This window comes from Solenopsis invicta, chromosome 5 (genome assembly GCF_016802725.1).
Source record: "Solenopsis invicta isolate M01_SB chromosome 5, UNIL_Sinv_3.0, whole genome shotgun sequence".
NCBI classification, from domain to species: Eukaryota; Metazoa; Arthropoda; class Insecta; order Hymenoptera; family Formicidae; genus Solenopsis; species Solenopsis invicta.
The window spans coordinates 14,731,816-14,758,729 of record NC_052668.1 but is presented as its reverse complement, the minus strand read 5'-3'; the positions used below and the strand labels follow the sequence as shown (position 1 = coordinate 14,758,729).

Genomic DNA, 26,914 nt, shown 5'->3' with positions numbered 1-26,914 from the left:
TAAGATTAATTTATTCTTATTTTTAAAAAATCTTGAAAAAAATATATATAGCCTTTTATAATTCAAAAAAAAGTTTGATTCTTTCTTAATTAACTTTAATTTTTATTGAAACTGAAAATAAAAACAAGACGGAGATTATTAATGTAATTCTGAAGCAATCGCCATTTTCTCAGCTCGGAATTCCTGGCTCGGGGAACAAGTGCAATAATTCTGAGATACCCTGTATACATTCCACGGCGGAATTGAGATTGTCCAGAATATTTCAGGCTTTATCTCTCCAGCTTTACGGCAATTTATCCAAGTCCTTCGCGAAGAGTAAGTACCGAGCGCGATTCTTACGCTGCTGTGACTCTATCTTTGCTCTTAATGCGACGCTACTTTATAGTCTCTCCTTAATAAATAAACTATCGCGAGATTCACATCAGAGGATCTGGCAACTATCCGGACATTATTTTGCAATCAAAAGTAGCCACTGATTGACTTCTTGAAACAAAACTTTATTCTCTCTCTCTCTCTCTCTCTCTCTCTCTCTCTCTCTCTCTCTCTCTCCTTTCAAGAACGAATTAAAATTTTTTGTACTTTGATCCCGTCTCAACGCAACTCAGTTTCGGGATATCTTAAAAATCTCCGATTAGACTAGTTTGAGATATCTGCACAGTAGTTAACGATTGGACGAAATGATCACCTTCAGCTTACACGCTTGAAAATGGATACGTGGGAATTATTTGACGAAGATTGTGCTTATGCATAAAAGATAAACCGGAGTAACCGTTGGCTATATATTAATGGACTTGTTTTGACTGGCTATTTGGGGAGGCGTTTGAACTGCGGCCTAAAAATATCTCGCACCTAGGCAGTTCGCGGTTAAAGCAACTTCGGCCTATCGCAGAGTTGCTCTTTCTGTACCTCCGAATTCTTGTGCCGGTCATTAATCTTATTGCTCTCTCTGAATCTGAAATCTTATTTGCAACGCTATAACTGTGATTATCAGTGACTGTTCGCTGTCTTTCAATGATTCCGATTAAGATGGGGGTACTTTCACTGAGACTGGAATCGATATATTATCATTGGAAAACAGTCTACATATTATTAATTAATACAGTTAAAAGTGTAGCACTGAAATCAGACTGTTCACTGTTTTACAGTAAGTAATACTCTGATTCTGATTTTGAGAGCACGGTGGCAGTTAATCTTTTCTATTCTTTAAATCACCACGACGAATTGATCTAATTCACGCGCCAATGCTGTTGAAGGAAATCCCTGACCCGATAACACTGATTATAATTTTGTCATGTCAAAAACAAGTGAACAATTGCGCGTCGTGAATATTGAAATCTCGAGACATTGAGACGGTGTAAAATGAAAGATTTAAAAAAACAGTTTTCAACTGGCTACTTTACATTATGTTATTTTAGTATCACTTTTTTTTCTTAGACTTTATGCTCGCAAGAACATCGCGCGCAAAGTAATATACTCGGGCCTCGTTCGTCTCTGGTAGTAGGATGAGAGTAGACCGTAAAAATAATCAGCTACCTCTCAGTTCTCAAGATCAAAGTGACGTACCATATCTCTCTGCTGTTTTTTTAATATTAATTTCAGAAACCGTTATCACCGTGATTAGTTTGTACATATAGAGTATTATAAACGTAAATAGAAATGAGATGAAATATATATATACAGGATGTCTGTAAAATCTGTTTCTACTTCTCATACCGGAAACGATTCGAAATTGTGAAAAACTTACGAATGCATTTATAAAATATGCGAAAAAGTACACGTATACGTACATTTTCACTAATGTACGTAGTTTCAATAGATTTTTTCGCATACATTCAATTTCACAAGTGCATTTGTAATTTTATTTATTTTCCAATAATATAAGCATAATTATAATCCACTTATTCAAAATTGTACAATATAAACTGTTGTTTCAAAAAAATTATATTTAATAGAAAAAGTGAAACGGATGAATGAATAGGAAAAGATGATGTGTTAATTTATAGATATTTTATCCGTTAATAGAGAGACAAAAAATGTAGATTGCGTATGTAGACGCGAATGGAATCCGTCACTCTGCTCACCGATATTGTCACACTCGAGGCCGATCAATATGACTTGTGTGTAAAGCTTTATACATAGTGTAGAACGATTTTCAGGCACGAAGCCGAGCAGGAAGCCAGGAAAAGAAAAGGAGACTTTACACATAAAACACAGTGTATCGTATCGCGACGTCGATAATCGCGTATAATTTGCGAAATATCTCTAATTATCCTACCTCACTGTACGATCGAACATCTGTGGAGACAAAAATATTCTTCTAACTTTTATTTTCTATTAACGTAGGAAATAAAATGTGCTATTTGCAAAGATCGAATTTCAGTCGTAATATAATAATTTTAATGAACGAATGAACGCTCTCCCAAAATTCACATTTTCTCTCTCTTTAAAATAATTAAATATTTTTTAAATGAAGATATGAAGCACCGCCAGTTATAACGCAATCATATGTATTAATTATTCGATCACCATTCATGGTTGATTCTTTCAATTCTTTCATTTCTGCCATGAATACAGTTTTTGATGTAAAAATAGACAGACTCAATGAAAGATTTATATTTGAATTAATTATTATTTTACTTAGATATTTTCGCAATATTTTTCACAATTTTTTAAGCTGCTTATAGCATTATTAGATCTGATTAAATTAATTTGAGATATTATTAAGTTTCAGTTTACGATTGCATTTTATGATCGATAATTATAGTGCATGCAATTTGTAGAACTAAAAAAAATGTATTTAATAATTTACATGAAAATATTAAACATGAAGATTTGCTTCGACTGAAAAATGATACTTCTTATTCTTGTGTTATTTACATATCGGTCTAATAAGCTATTTATGATTGCAATTAATTGATATTGAAAGCATAAACGAAAAAAAAAACAAGATCTTTCTCTCATCAGGAAAGTTAAACTCTTCACTTTATCGCTGTGTATTTATTTTGACATTTTTTTAATACTTGCTACAAAAAATTTAATCTATTTTATTTTTTGCTGTAATAGACTTTACTTGAAAAAACATTTTATAAAAATAACAAAGTTATTGTCGCGACATAGAAAAATACAATATAAAAAAGATCGCCCAACGTGGGGCTCGAACCCACGACCCTGAGATTAAGAGTCTCATGCTCTACCGACTGAGCTAGCCGGGCTAACGGGAGAGCGTTCCTTCTCGCATGTCTTCACTATGATATTTGGCTTAAATACGACAAAACTAAAAATTTGTTTTTGTTACAGGAAAGAGGACTTCCAGTACCAGTACCGGCTTTCGATGGACCTAGTGCCTTCGTCCCTCTCTCGGAGGTAAGTACTTTTGCATGCGTCAATTACTTGTAAATTAGTATACTAATTTGTGTTTATGATAATTTCAATGAGCATTTGATATTAATTGAGGCTTAACCTTCTTTTTTCACATACTTGTGAAAAAAAGATCAGATTTTGTTAAAATTGCAGTTAGCATTAATTAATATTTATGCGGTTTTAATGAGACTTTGAGGCGGTTTTAATGTATTTTAAATAACTTTGTTATTGATGCAGCGTTACTGTTCTTTTATATGAAAACACAATTTGCAATTTAATGCCGCATTAGTACAAAATGACGTGCACTCTGAGATAAATAAAAATAAGTATGCGTGTTAAATGGTACAACGTACGAATACTCATTGCAGAATATAAGCAGTCGTCTTATTTTACATTTATAAAATAATATTATTATATATATAATCTAACTCATTATGAAATATTCTCTTTTTGATCATGCTATTTATTTTAATATCAAACGCAATCTCTCTTGATCAAAATTATAAACGCGGCATCATAACGCAACGATTATTGCTAATAATAAATGCTCGATCGGCAGCGCATCGGCGTTAAAGTGGACATATATGAGTGTGTATAGTGTTTTTATTCTTTTAGAGATCGGCACGATTAGTTTATTTTATTTGCGATCAGCTGTCGCAAAAAGTGGAACGTGAAAAACGAATTGGTTGATGTTACCGCGAAATCTGGGCCACCGCGTGGCTTAGTGCTAGCAACGTCAATGATTTCGCTAGCTGATTTGCAATAGTCGGTAATGAGTCGGTTGTGATGATTGGCGCACGTTGTACCGGATGTCAAATCGGTCTAACACTCATTTGTCCTCGGTGACCCTTGATTTATTTTAATACATTCGCAGCCACTGGTATTGTTTGCTGGAATCCCTTGTGATTTGTCTATGAAGAAAACTACATTGCCGATCGAGTTCACATACGTATATAATTATTATAGATTTTTTTTTTAATATTTTTATTTCTGCAAAAGTTTTATCTATTGTTTGAAAAGAATTATAATTAAGATTGTTGTTAATACCGTTAGAATTTTATCTATATTTTTAAATATTTTTTTATATTTTACATTTTTTTTTAATTATCACATTTATTAGAGTTACGCGTATTAATCAAAATTATTGCTATTCTTGTTCATTTGATTTTATTTCGCAAAAAAAAAAATTTTTTTTTTTTAATTTTATCAATGTAGGATAGAAGAGAAGATATTGGTTGTAATATGAATTGATAGGTGGCGCCAATGATCAAGTGATCGCGCGGTTCTAAAACGCGTTGTAATTAGCAATTAGATTAATTAATGCTGTTCAATAAAGTTGCCACACTCTCGACTAATGAATATATTTTCGCGCTTTTAAAAGCCTCAAAATTAAACGCGGTTCTCAATGATGCAAGGAATTTTAATTAATTATCTAATTACCCTTGATGTCGGTTATTATGATATTGTTTTGTTGTCGTGAATTTCACTGTATTTTAATAATGACACTCGAATTGCATTTCACGCTCGAGAATTGCTGACGCAACGCGCTACGCGTTGCACACATTAACGCGAAACTCATTTTGCACTGCAATTTATGTTATGGCTGCTAATAAACAAGTTTATCGCGATCTATATTTCAAGAGAGAGAGACCACGGTCTCGCGATCTACGTTATTATCGGATATAATATTACATAACACGATAATTTATGGATTATAATATCGAATTTTTTTTTGCGCGCGACTTTGCGGAGTTTAATAAACGCTATCGCCTCAGTTCGGATAAGATTATGAGACTCTTCTGCTGATGTGCACGTTTGCATTAAGTTAGAGGGCCATGTATTGGTTCGAATTATCGTACAAACGTGCGTTGAGCTCTGATTATCCGCACGTGCTGCACAGTGTAGTTATCATTACGTGATTTTTTTTTCCTTCATTGTCCGAAGAGAATGTAACAGGATGCTGCCATTCATAATTAAGTTCAATCACACCGTACACATGGCGTCGCGAAATTAGAAATGAAATACGTTTTGGAAAATGTAATGTGAAGTTCCGTTCCGTTAATTTTTCGATATGGAAAACATACTGTATGAATTCTATTTTTCTTAGAACACTTTAGGCTCGTGATCTTTACGATTTTTATTATAAAGTGGTTGAAGTGTGCTCTCTGAACTGCAACGGCATCTCTGTAATAAATCAGGTAAGTGTAAACGAATGCATAATTTTGTACAAACAAATCGCACACGATGGTTTTATTCAGCTGACGCTTTAAAATATTTTTGCAGAGAGAATTGTGAATTTTACTTCAGAAAGAATATTTTTATGTGGCAACATTGTTTTATATGCGACATAAAAACAGATTATTAAGAGAAACAAGATTATAAAGTAAGCTAATCAGAAGATAGCAAAAAAAGTCTAAGTTGAAAAACTTTGTTTGATAGGATTTTTCATGGAAACTGGCTTTAAAATATTGCGATCATTTTTAGAAGATATTAAAGTTTTCCGATTAAAAGGTAAAGAAGCTGCCTCGCGAATAATTCGATATTCTAAATATTTTTAGTAAATCCCCGCGACGTGATACATTGCTTATTGATTCGTCCGTCAACTTTATGCTATTCTGTATGTTCTTCGCGTCGCCGAACTCAAAATAACTATCGATCATCGAGAACTCGGATATCAAGCGATGATGTATCGCCATTCGGTGATTTTTACCATTTTTTCAGATCCATGCAAGATCTTACTTGTGTGTAACTGACACGCGATCCATTTGTCATGCGCGCAATATCATGTTCGCGATACCGCACTTGGCATCCTTGAATGCACAAGCAGGTATTGCGGAAAGAAACCGCATAGTAGATTATGCAAGCGGACGTAACTATTTGGAAATATTAACTGTAAAAATCATTTTGCAACGTATTGATTACAAACGCATTTTGTCTCGCCCGTATAGAGGTATCGCGTTACTATTCTTACGTCTTATCATTTTCAAGGGATAACGTTGCATCTTATGGATTATATTTCTTAGTGCTCCTTTTCTTTCACTTTCCTATAACAATTTTATTACTTTATTTCTTGTCCGCCGATGCTTTCATCGGAGTGGGGGAGGGGGAGGGGAGGGATCACTCGAAGATACATCCTCTCTTTTATAACTATCTCACATCCTTGCCGGTCAATTTCCAAGGGATATTATCGAACGTTCTACTTTATAGTAGTTCCTCAGGTATCGAGAAACCAGCATCGTGTATCGAGAATGGCTCGAATAAACGAAGTTTCGCTTTATCCGGAAAAGCGATAGTAGCTACCGCGTAGCGCAATTCGGCCGTTATTTCTCGAAACCAAATACGTTGTGACCCAAATTTCCGACACCACAGCCAATTTGCACGTCATGCTGCAGAAACACTCGAGATTTTTTTTGCGAAAAATAGAACGCGCGGGATGCGAGGGCCGATAGGAGGGGTTGAAAACTAACGGGAATCTTGACTGGGTCAATGAATATTGTTCCTTGGTCAAGTGACTGCTAATAACTCGTTCGTGTCTCATATACGAGTTCCGTTAGAGCCCGAATTAAAACTTCAATCCCATTTGTCTTTCATCGTTTGGGAGTAATCTCGCTGATAATGCATTTACGAAGATGGACGACGGATATGCCGTGTCTGCTGATCCAATATGTTTTCTATTTCTATTTCTCGGAATTGTGTCGCGTTTTATTTCCAGACGAAATTTTTTTAATAATAATCGGTGATTTTTTTCCATTCAAATATTTATTCCTACAATTATCCTATTAGCGCTACAATTAAACTTACTCGAGATTAGGTCAGTAGTTTATTATGTTCTGCATTTTATTTCTATGAACGTTATTTTCTTCCCTCGCGATAAGTGACGATTAATTGCGTATTGGAGCGTGGTATTCAGCTCGCTTAACTTGGTCTTAAAGCCCATAGCATTAGAGCCCTTCGCCATAAAGGAATAGCGCACAATTTATTGCGCGCTAATGACATTAATTAGCCACTAAACTAGTACCGTTTTGACAACTCGTCGTATGCAATATGTGAAATTGGAATTATACGCTCAATATTACATGGAATATTATATGACTCGATGTGAGTGAGGACGAATTGATTTAATCAGGACAGTATTAATCTCATTAATTATGAAGATAACGATTTAGAAAAATTCTAAATATACATCAGTTTATTAATGTTAATTTTTTATTAATTGAGATAATGTGTATTAAACTATTTCTTTGTTTCACGCGAAGAAAAAGTATTATATATCAGTTAAAACAGTAGAAAAATTGATCACGTTATCCACATGGCTCCTTATCTTTTTATGACATCACCATCATCTATACATGATTATCTACGGGTCGTTGACATCGCGCCTCGTCTTGTTTAATGCGTCAATTGTCGTCGCTCGGTGCTCGCGTGCGTTTATCAATTCGACGTAATGGTACCTATGAATAGGAGGTAGCAATTGCTTTAATTTTGTGACCTCGACGTTTCGAAAGATCCCGCAGAAAAGCGACGAAGGCAACGGCGATGATGACTATCTCATCGTGTTCGGGAATTATCTTCCGTTTCTACCCTTGTTTACACTATCGCAACGCAACGGGATATAAAGTTAAGAGTTCGTAATATTCTCTTTTCCATCAAAGTAACTATTCGTTGTGTACACATTGTTTGGAATTGCAGCTCGTTTCGGCGCGGTGTGCACAGCAACGCAGAATCGGCATGTCATGTGCGCTGCCGCTTAATTATGTTACATCTAGTTGCGAAACCAATAAACCGTCGTCAAAGCAATTTCCATGGCAACGATGAAACGTTGCTGCAGAATTCGAAACCGTAACGTGCTCACAATAACTGCAAATGACAAATCAAGCCGCGGAATTACGGTATTATAATTTTCGCCGCGACGTTTAATCCAAAGTTTTAGTTCATTTCATTGTTTTTTATTTCCACGGGATTGCTATCGTATCATCTATTTTTTTTTTTTTTTTTTCGGAGACGAGCTGGTTAAAAGTTTTCCGGCACTTTAGTCAGAAATAGCTCACTGAATGTTTCCTTAACGAAAGAAGAAGTTGGAAAGAACGTAACGCATAAAATTTCATATACTTTAGATAGATACGCAGGTCATTTAAACAGTAAATTTATATGCACGGTAATTTTTTAAAAACATCAAAGATTGATTATTATATATTGAACTTGCGCTTTTTTTTGTTTGCTTTATTTCTGATAACCGATTGATAAAAAATGAGTATTACGAGAGAGAGGATAGCGTCTCTCGAGCTAATTTGTAGTACGTAAACAAAGTAGTACAAAGACTCCTGAAGCTTAGTGGATGAACACCGACGAAGTTTGAAATATTCAACGACATTTATGCGATGCGTCGCATGCTCTCTCGTAGAATGTACACTTTGCTAGCTTTCTCCGGTTGGTAATTTTATTAAAAAAAATATTGCGCTCGGCAACAACATAATTTATCAAAGGTATAACGATGTTAGTGCGCTGTGTAACGCAATTATACATGCGCGTTTATCGGAACGCCAGCGTAGGTAATGACTTTCTCTCTCTCTCTCTTCCTTTCGGGTCTCTCTCGCCATTTTTCGTTGTCGACGATATCATTGACGCGAAATAGATGCACGCGGAAGCGGGGAGATAATGTGGAAAAAAAGGGCTGGCAGTCGACGGAATTGCGAGATATTTCATGTAAATTCCACCCCATTTTACGCAGTCCACGCGCTGTTCCGGAGGCCTCCGCGCAAATAAATACCCGCCGCAAGCGGAATACCTATGGAAATATTACCCCGGGAATATGTTCGGTAGCGAATTGAAAATGAACAGGACATTTGATACAAATCTTTTGTGTCGGCATTCGCATATCCCCCATTATTGAGCCCCAGCAAGACGAGCCGACGCTCAATATTTTATCTTCATTTTTTCACAGTCCATTTTATTGCTTTTATACTTTAGAGTTAGAGCTTTGATCAATTAAATGTTATAGGTGATATTGTAATCTTTGGAAGAGAATGTTTGAAGAGAGAGGAGAGAGGATCAAGTCAAGAGCACGTCTTTGCTCAAGAGCTGCTGTTATTAATGAGGAACTTATCAGATGCATATTATCAACGTAATAATGATATAGAATGCTGGATTATAAGATGTTTAGAAAATACTGCCGATATTGAAAGGAGAATTGAGCGCATAATCTCTCGAATGAGATATCTTATCGCACCCGTGTCGATCACCTATTCACGTGTGGCCGCTTTTGTGTTACTTCTCGGATTACCATTGTAAAAGAAGCATTCGCAATCTCTTTCCACCACAATTTAATTGTTATGTCTTTGGATCGATAGAAATGTCGATTCTGTCGATGTTAATCTATGGCGTCGATATCGGTCGAGATAGTAAACGGCTTTTACGTTTTCTTGCCGCATTGCTTCTCTTACAATTCTTCCGAAATAATTACGGTTGGAAACTAACGTTCTGTTAAAAGTAAAATATAAAAGTAAATTTCAATTTTCAGTGATAAAAATGTTGATGCCAGACTTGAGATTTTGCTTTTTTTCAACAGAATTAATTGAAATTAATTGGCGAGATTTTGAATCTATTTTATGTTTGTGTAGAAATTGATCTCTATTAGATAATTTTATCACATAATTTATCCGAATATTTAACAATTCTTACTCGCTTAAAATTTTAATTTTCGATATTAAACAGTTGCGAATAAATTAGATACGATCGTATCTACTTTATGTAGATATCATTATTCTATTTTCAGATATCGATCGAAGTGTAATCGATTATCAAAATAATAATGACAATTATTAATTCGACGAGACATTAATCAAGCTCAACAAGCTCGTGAGCTTTATTGACTCAATCGTTCTCGAAGATATTTCTTCGGATTGTAAGCCACTAAGAGTATCATTGGCCTCCTCGTTGGGCGTAGAATTTCATTCGTATCGACGTTTGCTGTTATACTTTCTGTGGGTGGTCGAGACCAGCGAGCTAAAACATAAGTTCTCTCTATAGAAGGATATTGTTTGAGCTCCGATTTCTATCGTGATGACAAACATGGGTGTTAGTTTACCGCGTGATTCAATTCGCAATAGGATCGATTAATCGTAGTCCGACACGCCTTCGATATTACGACTTTTGCCTTATCGCTTAAGCAACCTTGGGTTGTTGCTATCGCTTTAACTCTCTGCTAATAATTAATTTCCTAAAAAGCAAGAATTATGAAATAAAGATATCGAGCGAGGACAGATTTGTGCAATGCGCGATAAACTTTTTATTGGCGAAATTCAAGTTTGATAAATGGGTTAAGTATTTCGTAACATTCGTCTCATTTCGGTTCTTCTTCTGTTCTCCTTAAAAAAGATTTTATATAACTGAATTTATCTTGCTATAATTTGTTCATTATTCCGTAATCGATGTTAGTTACAAATGTAAAATATTTATTTCTTAAGAAGAATCGTCACGTGTAATTAAAGATTTTCTCCCAGCACGTTGGCATTAATGCTTTATTTTGTTCCGCTGATATAATTTAGATATACGAATACATTTAACAGTTTGGTTTGATCGATATTTCTTATAATCGTTCATGTCTTCTTACGAGACCTACATTTTAAGGAATTCTAGGACGCTATCGCGAATGCTCCTCGTTGAATAGTTTCTCAACTTTACAAATCATTAAGTTGACTTGTTGAGAAATTTCTTACTGTATTAGATGCTTGTGGTGTCAACCGTAAGAACATATTCTTGAAACAAGTTGTTTGCTGGTCAATGGATAATTTATCAAATGCACATGGAAAATAGTTGAAATGTTTCAGTTATTCGAAATAATTGTTCTGTGCTAAACGTATCATGATTATTCTATTTATTATATGAAGACAGAAAATTACTTAATTAACTTGTGTTTAATTAATATATGATATATAAATGAAATGCTGGTACTTTTAATGTTTAATTTCATAATGTTAGTATTTTTTACAGAAAGAAATAAAATAAATTACTTAAACGTTATTTTTTTCGTATGATTTTCGTTAAATAAATATTCCTTTAACGTTATTGCTCCAACTTCTGTATCGAGCGCGATGCTTAAAGCGCATGTTTCGTGCCTCATTAGGAAATTCGCTACTCTCGTGGGTATTCATTGAAGTATACCGAGCGAACAATCTTCTCCCTTGCATTGTTCGGTAGTAAAACGACCTTATCTTTAGCGCAAGTTGGCAAAGAACAGGAAGACAAAGAAAAGGAGAGGGAGATACGATAAGCAAATAAAGGGAAGAAAAACGCGTCGTTGCATGAACGACGCGCTACCGCAAAAATTGCCATCGTTATACAATTCCTGAATCGACTTCAAAGCGAATGATCTCCTTAAAACAAACCATGGATATTGCTTCTATTCACTACAAGTTGCCCTCTCTTGCCGTTTCTCGCTTTATCACGTTTCTCATGACAGTTGAACTTTCCCATTTAATTATTTTCTTGGAATAGTTATCATTTGGAACGTTTACAAACAGTTTCTGATCAAGTCACATCGTTATTACATTTATGTAATGATGTTTGACATGCAAATTGCGTTGCCGCACGCGAAGGACAATTTTGCTGAAATATAGATCTGCAGAAAATAATTATGTTGAACCATTCAAAAAATTGTATTGGATTGTTTAACTTGACTGTTCCAGGTCAAAACTGTTTGCAACAACATTATCATGCTTGAACTTATATAATTATCTTGATAGCCCATAAAATTATTTTCCGCTCTGTATCTAGCTAAATTTTTAGACGCAATAAAATTGTTTTTTTTTTCCGTGCACGAAAGACCTAGAAATCAAATTATTACGTTGAATATCAAGTAGAATAGACGCTCTGTTATGATTTCCTGTACAATTGAAGCTATTGTACATCCATATCTTGCCAGTTATTTTGTAAGATAACATTATCTTAATTTGTTATGCTCTTTCTAAGATTCTTTCCAAGATATTAGTTTTAATAATATTCATCCTCAGTAAAAATAAAATATATTCACGTTCAAGAAAAAAAAGAATATTACGAAAAGAAATGAGAAAGTAGGTACTCTTAAAAAAAAATCCGTATGTAAGAGGAAGATGAATGTGAACGGTATATAACAATGTGAAAGTCTGTTTTCGTTTCATCTGTCTCTCTCTCTCTCTCTCTCTCTTTCTTTTCCATGAAATATGGCTGGCCAGTATACTACTAGAAAGCTTTACACTAAGTACAATCTTGTCGAAACGTAAAGACTATTTGAAATCTTTTATCTCTTTTGTACCAGCTATTTCAAAAAATTTTCACATTCCAATCCATTGTAAATTAGTCGTATGTGTAATCGGCTTAATCTATTTTATTAATTATTATTTTCTTTCATTAGCAACAAATTTTGCGGCAAATTTTTTCATAAAAATTTTCTGCAATATAATTTCTTTGTTTTTCACAAAACGTTGCAATTTTTCTATATCTAATGCTTAAACTTGTTGCTTAAGAAATGAACATTGTAACTTCGTAAACAAAATTTAACTGACGGTAATATAGGAAGATACAGAAATGTTGGACGTGACATAAAATGTAAATATTATTTAAAGTATGTTATTGTTTTTTTTCCAATTATTTTTTTTATCCTAATGCCAGAATCTTACATCATTTAAAATCTTAAAATAGTTTTTACATATCTTTCTAGATAAAAAAAGCCATAGAAATTAATATATTTTTTTTTATTATGCAGGCTTTTCGAAATTAATTGTATCCAATTTTATATAGAATATTTTTTTCTGATTATCTTATTGAACCGCCTACATTCTTACGAGCAATAAATTTTTTTGTGAAACCGGGTAATATTTTTATATTAAAACTTTGTTATGAAATACCTCGTTTAATATATGAAATTTGTAATATGCGGTTTCCGTATGAAGAGAGACTAGCTTTACAGTAGGAATTGCGTGCGGGTGGCACGCAGCAAAGTGAAAGCGATAAATCTCGAAACAAGGTCGCACACGAAATAGCGTCGCTGCGCATTCTCGGGCATGCATGTACCCTTTGTATTAAATTGCGTGTCGATAATACTAATTTAAATCAACGAAATTATAGTAATTAGTGTTTCAGAATTAAACTCCGCACGAATTTCTCAAAAATTTAACGGAAAATTCTGTATTTAACGACGAGGTAAACTAAAACAAGAGAGAAAAATGGTTTAGAGGAATTTTATTTAATTCTTTATACATAGAAACAGATTTAAAATTGATGATTCAAGCGGGAATTTTGGGACAAGAGATTTAGATTAGATAGAAGTAACGCATTTAGATCCAAAGATAGACATTTTATCGGACTTTATTGTAACAGTGCACAGGAGACGTTCGCGCGGGTGTTTATTGACACAATGCCCGCAAGTCACAGCCGGTTAGCTGTGCTCAAAGAACAACCGCCTTGGTCACGTTGCGCCCCCGAGTTTTGGACCAATCAGCGCGCGGTTCTGTCCGCTGGAGTCAATCGTAACGTTACCCACACAGACGCGCGCAGCCTGCCGGCCGGTAGTAACGTTGCCTCGCATCTCGCGCTCTCCCACTTTCGTATCGTACGCCGTTGAGATAGGACGGTATATACCTCACGCTCGGACGTACTAACAGTTTATGCTTGGAACATAATAACGCGGCGTGTGTTCGAATCGGAGTTTTCGTGCACGTGGTCTGGTGTCGGTGACATTTATTACGTAAAATCGTCGAAGTGCATCTCTATGCATTTCTGGCTTCGCCGGCATTAAAAGCTTCCCCGTCACTGGGTTAAGAGCCAAAGAGGATTGTCACGTGTGCCAAGACCTTGTGATAAGATACTTTTTCCCCTTTTCACAGGTATGTGCAGAAAGGGATAAAATGAGGAAAATCTTTGTTAACGTTCAAAGTTCGTCGATGAGTTTAAAATTAAAGAGTTTGACATTCGATATTATTGTTTGTGTATATTTATTCACTGTACATTGTTTCTCGATAAGATTGTGTAAATATGATGTTTGTAATTTTTGAGATTTTTTTTTTTATTATAATCAAGAAGTTAAATTTATTTTGTTTATTGCTTTATTCTAATATTATCTCTCCGTAATAAGTGATTAAATTAAATCACTCGTAATCATTAACTTATATTTATGCTGAATATTATATTTTATTTATTAGGAAAGTCATCAAAATATTCAATATTGCTTACGTTAGAATTTTTGTTTAATAGCCAAAGACATTAAGTTTTTACGAAGTTGTTATTGACTTTCTTATTCAATAACAATAAATTATTTATTAGTCTCATAAATTGCAACCTCCGTATTTATTACGGCACGCATGCATGAAAGACATTGTGCATTATGTTAATATGGTGCTGAATAAGCAGCGCGTGCGAAATGATGTATGATAGGGATCGCTATATTGGCTGCTCGATGTGATTGTGTGCTGAAAAATGCGATAGCGAAAATGTGCGCTTCGATTTTACGTCGCGGTCTATTTTTCTAGGTCAACCGGGCGATAGGAAACAAGTTTTCTCGTGCGTTTCGGTGACGTGTCCTTGTAAGAAAAAAATGAAACTTCCATCTTGCGAAAGGTTCAAGATATTATTAAATTCGCCACGAATAATATCGCGATAATTACTGTGTCAAGGTCACTTTTATTAACCGATCTCAATCGCGGAATTTGAATTAAATTGCTTATCACATAATACGATAATTTCATATAATTAGCGGACTATGAAGTCCGCTAATTATATGAAATTATCGTATATACAAATCAGATCTTAATATAGTTTTACGTTTTAATTATTTGTTTTTTCTCTTATTCAAAGTTGAACGAAAAATCACAGTTGCATATTGATAGAGAATAATCAAGACCGTATGAACATAACATGAATATTTAAGAATACATTTTAGCGAATGTTTTATTCAGCTGCTACTGTTATAGTATTTGAAAAAAAAATATCAGAGAATATCTCGGTAATTAATGTCTCTGAAATTAAATTAATCAAGTGACAGGATGTACCGAGTCAAAAGAATTTTCAATTATTTGAAAATTTAATTTGTCAATTAAGGAATTTGGACGACGTGTGTGATTTAATTTTTGTCATTAATTGGCTTGTAATTAGGTCAGTAATTTTATCCTTTATTATTATCCATACGAGAAAGTTAAATAGAGATTAGTTAAATTTTATTTTATTTTTTTATTAATTTTCATTGTACCATTCTCTTCCACCCACGTTTCCGGCTTTTACTCGATCAGAACATATTCTCGTCGAATTATATAAAACTGCAAATAAAGTATCGAGAGTATTACGAATTACTCAGGGAAATTCTTTTCCTGATTACTTTCGAGCGAACAAAAAAAATGGATGAAAAAAATTTATATTGAATTGAGAATCACGCGCTGTTTCGCCGGTGTGTTTTCGGCTTACTGGGGATTTATTCAATAACAATATACAATTTTCGAGATTTACGTGCCATGTACCTGAATTAAATGTTTGTTACGGCAAGCGCGCGCTTTCGGCACACTCCGTAGATTGTTATCCCGTGCACTTAGCCGCATCTGAAATGCTAATATCGAACGTTCACCGGTTCGTCGTCACTGTAAGCAGTGGTAAGTGACGGCCCTTGTCGCTTGTGTAAACGCATATCCGGGCTTTACACAACGTCCCCGCATAAATTCATGATTAAATATACCTATTGAATCCCGACCGAAATTCGCGCGCGTAGTAAGTTCGGGAACGGTTTCGCTGTGTAAAAGTAAAAATAGACAACAAAGAGACATTATGCGGTTGGACAAATTGTATGAACAAGACTTTTCCGTGAACACGTGCAAATTATTCGACTTGATTATTTAGCTGATTATTCTTGTGATTTCTAAACGTGGAAAACTACGCCTTGCCTGTGTTTTATGCATGGAATAAAAAAGTATGAAAAAAGTATTTTGCGCAGTTAGTAAACTCATATATATTTTTTATCATTTTTATTATATTTTTATTACCATTTTTTTTATAGATTTAGTTAAATTCATGACGGCCATTTTACACTTCAAAAATATATTGTTTCTGGAAAAATGTAGCTATCTATGCATAATAAATTCTATTTTTTAACAATACTACAACGATCATTATTAATTGTGCGAGGTATTACGAAAAACATTGGATCATAAAATCTTGTTCTGAAAAAAATATCATCTCTATAAGATTCAGGAAATTTGTTAGAACGAAAAATTGGTCACTGGTGAATATGCAAAAATTTTGTATAATCATACAGGCAGGTGGTTTAATCTAAATGTTTGCCGACTCAGCTGATGCTCGGCGAAAATTGGAGCGTGAAACCAATAACTCGAGATTAAACGTGAAAAACATGCCAAGTCAGCTTCGCCATTTTTAACGACGGATTAGTGTTTATAATTATTGACGTTTTGCATCACTGTTGTTGAAAACCACGATTAAATTGTGCTGAAATTGTTCAATACGATAGCAATATAAATATAGAAAATAGCGTAATTGCTATTATATAATCCTATTTACTGTCTTCGAGACACTATTTGAAATATAAATGTAATATAATTAGGCGATTGAATTTCAAGAAGTTTATTCCTTTAATTAAAAAGTTATCCAGATGGTACTCTGGAAGCGGGATGGAAGGAGATGACGAATCGACGAATGTAATTATCGTGATGCAATTCCTTTAGTAACTATTTGTTTCAAAGAGCTATGCTTCGTCGAATTTGCGTAATGAATGCTGAAAGCAAAGCTATTTTGCAATGGCTACGGCCGCTACAGTTTCGTCCATTAGTTTTAAAGTTTACATATGTAAATTTTATCTTTGTCATAACTTTAGCTTTGGTATCACTATACTCGACTGCTGCTTTTTTTTTAAATCGTATACACAGTGACTATATGTAGTTTTTTCAAGGAAAGAATAAAATACAACTCGGAGATTAAATATTTATTATTTTATTTAAACAGAAAATAAGTCGTAGGTATATTATGAGATGTTAATTGCTAAAAGTAATTTGTTCTACATAGGTATATGATTGTTTAAACTAAAGATGATGTTTTGAATTGATATTTTGAAAGAGTTTGCTGGATTTTGACGTAAATGTGACGTTTATTTATTTGTACATCATCAACTTCAATATAGTTTCAAAATAAAAAATTAAGTGATTTGCGAAGCACTTTACTCAAGAGAATTATGTTTTCTTTCCGCTTTTTTTTTACACGGTCAAAGTATCCAGGTATTGCGTAACTCCGTATCGTTTACGCTTACGTTTCGTACAAAGTCGAAACCAACACGTAGCGATGAGATGCGCGCTTTTTATTGCAACTCAGTTCCGTTCCCTCGTGAAAGCGCCCAAAGTACCGGCGAAACAGTTATGTTAACAAGTGTTACCGCGAATTGATCTGTCCGTCGAGAGAATGCGAAAACTACGTATCTCACGCGTTTAACAATTACGTAATTTTCATACGCCGTCGCCTCTTAATCGGATTTTATTCGCAATATTATAATTCAATTGCCGTTAATAATTTCATTAGTAAAGTTAATGGCTAAATTTTTTTCGCGCATTATTTATCGAGATTACGTGAAAATATTAATTTATTTTCAACTAGGTTATACCGAAGCACATATAGAACTAACGTGATACCGACGAGCTGACGCTAAAGCGGCGAGATGATTTTCTGCCAGCTTGTATACCAATGCGTAATCTAAAAATACAAGTTTTAATAATCATCTCGGTACTAACAAGTATTTTCGCAAGTCCGGAATCAGCGCTTTTTATTCCGGGAATACCGTGATCCCATGAAAAAGGTCGCTCTTATCATCACCGTACCTTCGTTTGCACGAAGCGGCACGTCGCGTTCGTGTTTCCCCGAAGGATATTTCCTGTCCGTCCGTAAAAACGGAGAATTCCGGACGCGCGCGCGACAACTCCCTTTTTCCAACGTGAACATAGAGATTTTTGCCGCTGGATAAAGGACAATGGCTGACGGATAAAAAGAATTATAGAACGGCCGTTGGCACGGGCGTCGCCGAATCCGTCAGATTTGTCGATTCGGTCGGTCAACCAGACTATTACAAAACCGAAAATAACGAACGTGTTTGTTCGCAAGGTCCCCCGCGGTCGCTATTCTTTCGAAAAGGCCGTCGCTCATTCTTCAGAAAGAGCGTTTTACGCGATGTAATTTCGATGAAAAATGGAAGGTAAAATCTATAAAACGGTGTAATTAAGTTGACGCGGTGCGCTTATCAATTTCTCGATTTCAATGAATTTTTTTTTCTCGCGCTATATACAAAATGAAAAAATACCTTTGCAAATAATTTTCCAAATGAAAATTCCGTTAGGATAAAAAACCGCTTGAAATTAAACTCTCTCGCAACTGCAGTTACGCCGCTGTTTTTCACCCGCATTTCTCCAACATGACGCGCGGCTGGCATTTTTTCGTGTTTTCGCTGTCGTGAATTCCGCGTGCATGGAAACGCGCCCGCGCGCCGTGGCGCTTTTCAGCCGGATTGCAGCATCAAAGCTGCGCCGAGATTTGCCAGCTCGTAGAACAAAAGGCTACAAAGCCTTTGCAAATGACATGATCCGCGAGCTTTTTCGCGTCCCGCCGTTGCATTCGGCGACATGTACGAACACCCGCGCGCTTACACGGTCCAAAAGTTGCTCCTCTGAAAAAAATCTCGCATTTCCGTTTTGTGTCTGCCTCCCACATTTTATTTATTTATTTTTGTAAAGAGAGCGTCTTTATTTTTATTGAACAAATACATGGTATTTTGAATACTACGTGCACCTATTACCTGTAAAAAGCTGATCGGCTGTTTAATTGGTTTATTTCGTTAACGTCGCGTACATGCTGTTCTCTCTCGCATAAAAACGTGATTAACAAGCAACTTCAGTACAGTGTTATGAAAATTGGGAGACGCAAAAAAGATAGCAGCAGACGGAGGTCTTTCTTCTATCGTTAATAATTTAGATATGTTTGTTCCCGTGTTTATTTTTGAGACGTGTGTCCAGATACTTGTGCTGTTGAAAGTTGTACCCGTGAATAATTAATGTCCTTTTTTTCCCCTCACAGAATATTTTACCTATTAAGCCTATTTGTGCGTGCCACCAATGAAATGTAGCAGCAGACGGAAGTCTTTCTCCTATCGTTAATAAATTAAGCCTATGTTTGTTCTCGTGTTTATTTTCGAGACGAGCGTCTAGGTATTCGTGCCGTTGAAAGTTTCACGCGTGAATAATTAATGCCTTTTTTTTCCACAGAATTTTTCGTCTATTTGTCCTATTTTTGCGTCGCAACGTCACCAATGAAACGTCGTCTCCTTCTCTATACGTATGTTTACTTAAGTTCATATTTTTTTCCGCGCGATTGCGAGAGCTGATAAATTATCCATGAAGATAACAAATTCACAAATATTTTAGATAACCAATCTCGGGATAACCGTGCAAAGTGTCTTGTTATCGTTGTTTGTAGAAAGAATTGCGAAGTTGTGTATGTATTATATATATATATATATATATATATATATATATATATATATATATATATATATATATATATTCCGTATTCACATGACTGTCTCAAGATTTTTCTGACGCGATGTCGATACGAAGCATCGCAAATAGCGGAAACATTAATTGCAAACGAAGTCACTATGTTTTTAGCGATTTTTCTCGCGTTATATTTGCATTAGCTGTCGAGGCACGTGTCGTTTTTACCGTAATGGAAATGACTCTCCGCGTGGACGTCAGAGAAATCGCGGACTATCTCATCCACGATAATGCAATGGCGTATTCATACAGCGAATGAATCGCCGTCGTAATGGTTACCTCGTCGCACGTATCGAACGGCGGGTCTATAACGGGAGATGCTTTTTACAAAATCTCCTAATTATCCGGAGAAAGTAGTACAAGTTGTGATTCGAAAGTGTATTGTCCTGGAACTTGAGAAAAATAGGAATAGCTTCCGACAGGTTTTCAATATTATTATACCGCGTCGAGACACGACAAGGACTTTGCTCACGTACTTTGTTCGCAAATATAACGCATACTTTTTTTTTTCAATTAGTACTCGCGATGACGCATTACTGCGACAATGTGTACGTTCTTTTTTCGTGTTGTGACGACAAATTCTTGTGACGCTTCTAGCATTTGGACAAAAGTAATCCGGATGGCAGTGATTTACGATTAGCAAATGGGTCAATGGTTTCTTGGTGATACTTTCATTGATATATCCAGCGCTTATCTTATTGACTACGTTAGCGATATCTTTCCCATAGAGAAGCTTCAATTACGTCATTAGCGTAACCTCGTAACCTTCCTTCGGTCTACGATAACTCGTCGAAGTTTAAAGCGTCGTTTTCTCGACGCAAACTTCGATGCGTTTATCACCACAAAATCCTTTGTTGGCTCGAGTCCGCATCGTAATTTGTTTTAGAATTGAATGAATAGAAGTGCTGGCTATTTTCTTCGTCGTGAATAAAATAATTTTGGTAGAAATTCTGAAAGAGAGAAGTCGCGTAAATATCTTCACGCTTTGAAATAAAATAGTTTCCAAACACGATTCAATCGCGCGAAGAATCTGTAATCCAAAGTCAAGCTTCGAGAATAACGCGTCTAAAATTTTGATTTTATATCTTACGTAAAGGGCACTTGAAATAAATGATCTTTTTTGTGTTTCTTCTTCTACAAAATTCCAATAATAAAACTAGGATAGCCATATATAACAGATATGGAGCAGTGAAATCGATAAAGAGTAAATACTGTCACTTCTTTCATTATCTAAATAAAAATTTAAATCGATTGCACGAAATTAATTTTTATCTCGGCTTATGTGAGAAACTAAATATATATTTGTCACTCATAATTTATTAATTTTAATATATTATGTATACATTTCTTTTTTTGATCAAATTGATAAAACTAAATAGTAATGCAGTATATATTTCAGTTATTCTTAATTCTCATGGTTAAAATGAAATTTGCGACATACATCACTAATATAGAAACGAAATTGAACTTTGTTCGATAATATTCATTATTTGCATTCACAAACCTTTCATTGTTCGAGCAACGTCACGCTTGACTTTATTTAATACTTTCCTTAATTTTTGCATCGTCATCTTTTCCTCGGATGGGAAGAGACCTTTCAACAATCAATGGTCATTGTTCTTGCGGCGAAGTAAAGCAGGAGAAAGTCGGGTCGTAAGGAAATTCTATTACCCTCGTCTCACTAACTTCAAGAAAAATGGTTGTAAGTACTTCTTTGGCACTTGATCCACCATTTGCGTTTCTTTTGTCCCAAGAACATTTAAAAAAATTTGCAGCGATAATGAAGTCTTTTTGCAAATATGTTACTTTCAACCATCGAGATACGATTATTATTACGATCAAATTTAGGCAATTAAAAGTTTCGCTACGTGCAAAAACTACTTGACAAATTAAACGATCTCTGCCGTAACTTTCCTAAAATTATGCAAGAGTATTAATATTGTAATAACTATCTCATTATGCATATTGTTATTCATGAAGTTGGGTGCAATGTACTTTAAATTTATGTTGTAGTTTATAATTAATACACAAAATTATATATCCACTAATGTTATTTGTAATGATATTTGAGCAAATATAAGTTCGGATAATCACGAATGGAAAAAATTTTTTTTACATAGTTTTTTATTTCATCTTCCGCACATAATGAATATCAATAACTGTAAAAAGTATCAAAAATGTCATTAATTTTTTTAGAGCAGGTTTTTGCACTAAAAAATATGTTGTAGATTTTTTTAAAAGGGAATATTGATTGCGAAACAAGAGATAGTTAACTTAAATTGTGTAAAGATACTTTCTTCCTTTTCATGTTCTCTTTAGTAGTTCTTAATGACATTATAATTCCCTTAATGTCTTCTGAGATATTTTTAGTTCTTAATCTACTCTTATCTATTAAAATTCTTAATAGCGTTATAATTTCCTTAATGTCTTATAAAACCTTCTTTTTTAAAAGGTATATTATACGTATATTCAACAAACATTTCGAAGTACAGTGTTTCAAAGAAATTGCTTTTTAAAATGTTCCATTTGATTTTTATTGAAAATTTTATTTTTTTGGGTAATCTAAATATTATAAAATAAATATAAAGTTAGTTTTCTTTTCCTTTATAACTCATATCTATTGAGATGTATTGAGATATTAAGAGCAACTGTGGACGTGTTTACGTCTGATATTAATATAGAATTAGGACGATAACTACGATAATAGACGAACGCAGGCGTGTATTTTCGTCAATGATCGTAATCGCGAATCCGCTTTTCATGTTCGCCTATGTCGATGTGAGTCGCTGTCCGTCTATAATTAGGCTGCCTATAATTAGGCTGCATTGTCACCCGACCTGTTTAGTCTCGCATGCAAACGGATTTAATTTGACAAGCCGTAATCATCGACATGGCAAATTGCAGTTTAATTACCTGCAGTGCGACACTATTTCGGGGCTCTGCAGAAAATTGAGTATAGAAGCAAGTAAAGCATATAAAATAGACAATTCGTCTGCGTTTAAGTACCTCTCTCTAATTCGCATTAATCTTCGATGCTGGTGTAAATGTTTAATGGATATGTTGTGTTTTGTCTGAAAACAAAAATAGACGCCACCGAACTAATTACATTTGGTATTGGAAAGCTCGGGGTAACATTTTTTTCTCGATGATTAAAAAAGACCTTTTAGTACCGTATGAATTTTTATTGATTTCTGCAAATGGAATTTGTTATAATATTTTTATCATCTTTTCACAAAATTATATTTCGCCCAAGGTTGATAATTATTTTAAGATGATCATGCTGCACTATTTATTTAGGATTTATACGTATGGATAAAACGTTTTCCATTGTACAATATAATGCGAATTGCAATTTTACCATATTTTAGTGTGCTCGTTTCCGGGCTTGGTCGAATTTTTGCTTTGCGTTCTTCAGCACATTTACGAAATTACTCGCGATCGTGAATATGGGTTTGCAATGTGGCGATCGACCGCTCGAGGCTGTATTAATAGTGCGCGCTATCCGCGATCTCACTGCCGGAAACTGTCGCGAAGTTGTCGAAGTTGCTTCGATTAATACTCGTTCCAGCCGGCAGGAAGCCGATGAATCGCCGACGAACTACGATGAACGGTTTCTCGCTTTTTGCTCGAGGCTCCGATGCATTTATAAAACGTGACACGTTTGATAAGCCGTGGCTGCAGAGGTTTGAAAAAGCCCTGCAGCAGCAGCTGTACCGTATTTATACGTTCGAACAAGAAGTCTCCGCTGTAAATGAAATAACAAAAGATGGGGAGTTGCTAAAATGTATCTAACAATCGTTTAATAATATAAAAATATTGAGTTAAAAGTACTATCGCGTGTACTGCAAAATTAAACCTTCAATAACATCTAGCAGCCAATGATCTCAAGATCCGTCACGTAATCGAACAAGGAATAAAAGAAATTTTACAATGTTATAACTTGAAAACTTTTTGTCACGTAGAATCGCCTCTTTGAACCATCGTGTGCGATCGATCTTGTTATTGAAGTACCGCCATCGTCGTGTGGCGCAGCGCGCAATTCACCGATTTATGCTAGAACTTTCCTTTGCAGGTATCGACAGTATATCTTCCAGCAGACAACGGCGGTGCTGGCGCAGATATTGCCTTCATATAATCGACGCGCGTCTTCGAAAACCAATTAAACCGACTGTTTCTTCGCGAGAACGTATTTCCGTTTCGCGAAGCATTCGGCAAACTGAGATCCTGCGATCTTTGAGTTCGATCTACGCATTGAGCGAGAATCGGAACGTTTTCGAAGAGTGACTCTCTGATCGTAAAAAGCTCGAATTTGACGAAAGAATACAAGATGATGCTGATGCAGGAGCCCGGTTGGAAGCTGGAACGCAAAGGTTCGGGGGCTCAAGTGCTGCGCAAGGACGGATCTCATTTCAAGAGCAGCACGGCACGCGTGTGCTTCAGATGCGACGTGGAAATACGCGAATTCGTTCCCGATGAGGATTACGGTGTGATGGAAAACATGGAAATGGAGACAGCTGCGAGTCCCCTGGCGATGCTGTCCAGTTGTGTGGCGGCGCTCTGCGTCACCATTTTCTTGCCTTGGCTCCTGATCGGGGGCTAGATCGCGCTGCTTCTATCATCCGCGCTGCTTCTATCATCGATCACGACGAGATCACGTCGTCAATTGAAAGGTTCGCATCGGCAACATCATCCCTTCGACTGATATTCAACTACGACGAGTATACTCAAGTATTGATATCCACCTATTCTGCTGGTGGTCCCAATAGTCATTCAAGGTATATCAGATGGTTAACGATGGCTGTAATGTGAATCCCTAGGTCGGATATACTCCATGTTAAAACATTGCATGTTACAATATTCGTAATTATGAATATTGTAGTACAATTGGGCATTTTTTCACTGGGCATGGATGCATGGATCACTGGATGTCGAACGAGACATCCGAAATTGCGTGAGACCAGATCGTCGCGCGGTTAATCGTTCGACCGATGAATCGAGATGGAGAGGTAAATGGATTTTAATGCAATGATTACATAATCGCGTTTGCAGTATACAATTGATACGACGATCCTGAAGTTCTTTGTCGAATCTGTCTTACGTTCAAAATTTTTCGGAATTTATGACAAAGCAAAGTTTCTTACAAAATTTGAAAGCATCGAAAAGATTCTTGATTTAGATTTACACAATGAACGAGGTCATACTTCTAACATAGCAAGTTAGAGATTCGGAACGGAAGAATATCAAGTATCGGGTCATTTATCATGCGAAATAAAGTAGTATGAGCATCTTGCAACTTTGAATGAAAGTGGACTCCTAATGGTGTTAGTAAACTAGCAACAGTAGGGGACCGAGTCATCGATAACATCGGGGACCACTGAATAACTTCAAAGTATCATGATATCATCTTTTGTTATACCAGAAATATCGAAAATAAAAAGTCTCACCTTATTTCGCAAATGACCTAATACTAAATTATTTTTTAGAGTAAACGTAGTATTTAAAAATGGAGACAGATGTTGATGTTTGGATATTATCCAAGATTTTCAATGTTATAGATAACGAGAATGTTTGACTGATTTTTTTTTTTAAACAATTGTAGACACTGTTAAAAATGGGCAACAAAATTTAATGTAATTTAATATAACACGAAAGCAAATTTTTTAAACAGGTATTAAAAACATTTAATGTCACCAAAGTGCATTGAATTTCACATACTTTTCAGTTATAGATACATTAAATTTAATGTACTTGTGTAATTTAAATATACATTGAATTTCATGACATTTTTAACAGTGTAGTTAAGCAAGAGTTGTGGTAAATTATATGTAAGATATATGTCGATATAACGGTACAAAACACAATTTAACACAATTGTATTTTGCTAAACGTTACGTAATCCAATTTTTGTAAACATTTTGTATATGTAAGAGAAAGACGATAAAATAATAAGTGAAAAAAAAAAATCCGGAACTGCCCGGCGTTGTCAGGTGATTGATTCAATTTACTCTTACTACAGGTGGTATCGAGGCACAAGCGATTCACTTCTCTTCTATTTCTCCCCTATCCCAGAAACCGGCGGTTACACCGACTGCTGTTAAGATTTAATGGTCCCATACGGCAGCTGTGCCGCTGCAGATTTATCCTAGCCGTTTTATGGACCTCGCTGTATCGTTAGATTTTAGATTAAGAGCCGAGTAACAGCCGGCTACGAATTCGCAAGATCATGCGGACATGCAGCGGGATTATAAAGCCGGAACAGCATAATATCCTGCTCGTACTGCAGAAGTCGTCGGTGAATTCGAAACAACTTGATCGCATGGAATATTCCTATCATTTATATTCCGTCGATGTCGCGAAGCGACGGTCGAAGAGGCAGCTTCGTATGGCGGATAAGCCGTTACTTTTTGTACATAACACAATTTCAATATCTCTGTATAACATTATTTCCTTTCTCTTTTTTTAATTCTCTAATGCCACTTTCGCGAGATAAAACACGATATTCAGTTTGCGAGAATCTTGAAGCGATGGTAAGCGGAAGAGAGCGAAAAGATTTTAATGCCAGTTTTCACATTTAATATTTTTCATACGATGTATACCGAGGGATACATATCTTTGATTAGCTAAACGACGTGATATAAATAATATAGAGTAAGATAAAAGCATAAAGAGTTGGAGAATAGGCATTAAACATTTTTACAAATTTATTCACGTATATTATATATGCGCAGATGAGAGTGATTTATCCTGAAAAATTATTTATCAAATATTATTCATTCAGTCTGTCATCGGTCTTTATGTGTTATATCTCATCAAAATATACTTCATTGAATTTACATTAAGGGAACAAAGTCTCGAAAATTACCAACAAACTTCTCAATAGCAGCAGTAGTGACGCTATCGGCGAGACAAAGTCGTTGAGACTTTGAACTTACGGAGGATGCCGTTTCTCCAAAGAAACGTCTGATGAGCTGTCGTTAAAGAATGCGCCGACAGTAATT

At 35.3% G+C, this 26,914-nt stretch overlaps 2 protein-coding genes and 1 non-coding gene across 7 annotated transcripts in view; 2 read left to right on the top strand and 1 right to left on the bottom strand.

The window, feature by feature from the left end:
• Nucleotides 1-26,914, top strand: part of LOC105202334 (sestrin-3) — a 192,487-nt gene that overhangs the window by 35,306 nt on the left and 130,267 nt on the right. For all 4 annotated transcript variants that reach the window (XM_011170797.3, XM_011170794.3, XM_011170795.3 and 1 more), the window contains exon 5: nt 3,298-3,363. In XM_011170797.3, coding sequence (XP_011169099.2) covers nt 3,298-3,363 — 66 coding nt within the window. The remainder of the gene's footprint in view (nt 1-3,297; nt 3,364-26,914) is intronic.
• Nucleotides 3,140-3,212, bottom strand: Trnak-cuu. Its single transcript has one exon. It is a non-coding gene; the product is annotated as a tRNA-Lys (tRNA).
• On the top strand, nt 8,367-24,536 carry LOC105202333. Of its 2 annotated transcripts, none has more exons than XR_005574755.1 (2): nt 8,367-14,219; nt 23,989-24,243. XR_005574755.1 is itself a non-coding variant. In XM_039449098.1 (2 exons), exon 2 carries the CDS (start codon nt 24,244-24,246, stop codon nt 24,514-24,516), a length of 273 nt encoding a protein of 90 aa, XP_039305032.1. In that variant the 5' UTR covers nt 19,955-21,618; nt 23,989-24,243; the 3' UTR covers nt 24,517-24,536. The 2 variants fall into 2 exon arrangements, 1 of the variants encoding a protein (XP_039305032.1); XM_039449098.1 differs by lacking the exon at nt 8,367-14,219 and adding an exon at nt 19,955-21,618 and having other exon boundaries at nt 23,989-24,536.

What these genes read in the sequence shown, in the direction of transcription:
- LOC105202333 (XM_039449098.1), top strand. Translation starts at nt 24,244, where the DNA reads ATGATGCTGATGCAGGAGCCCGGTTGGAAGCTGGAACGCAAAGGTTCG.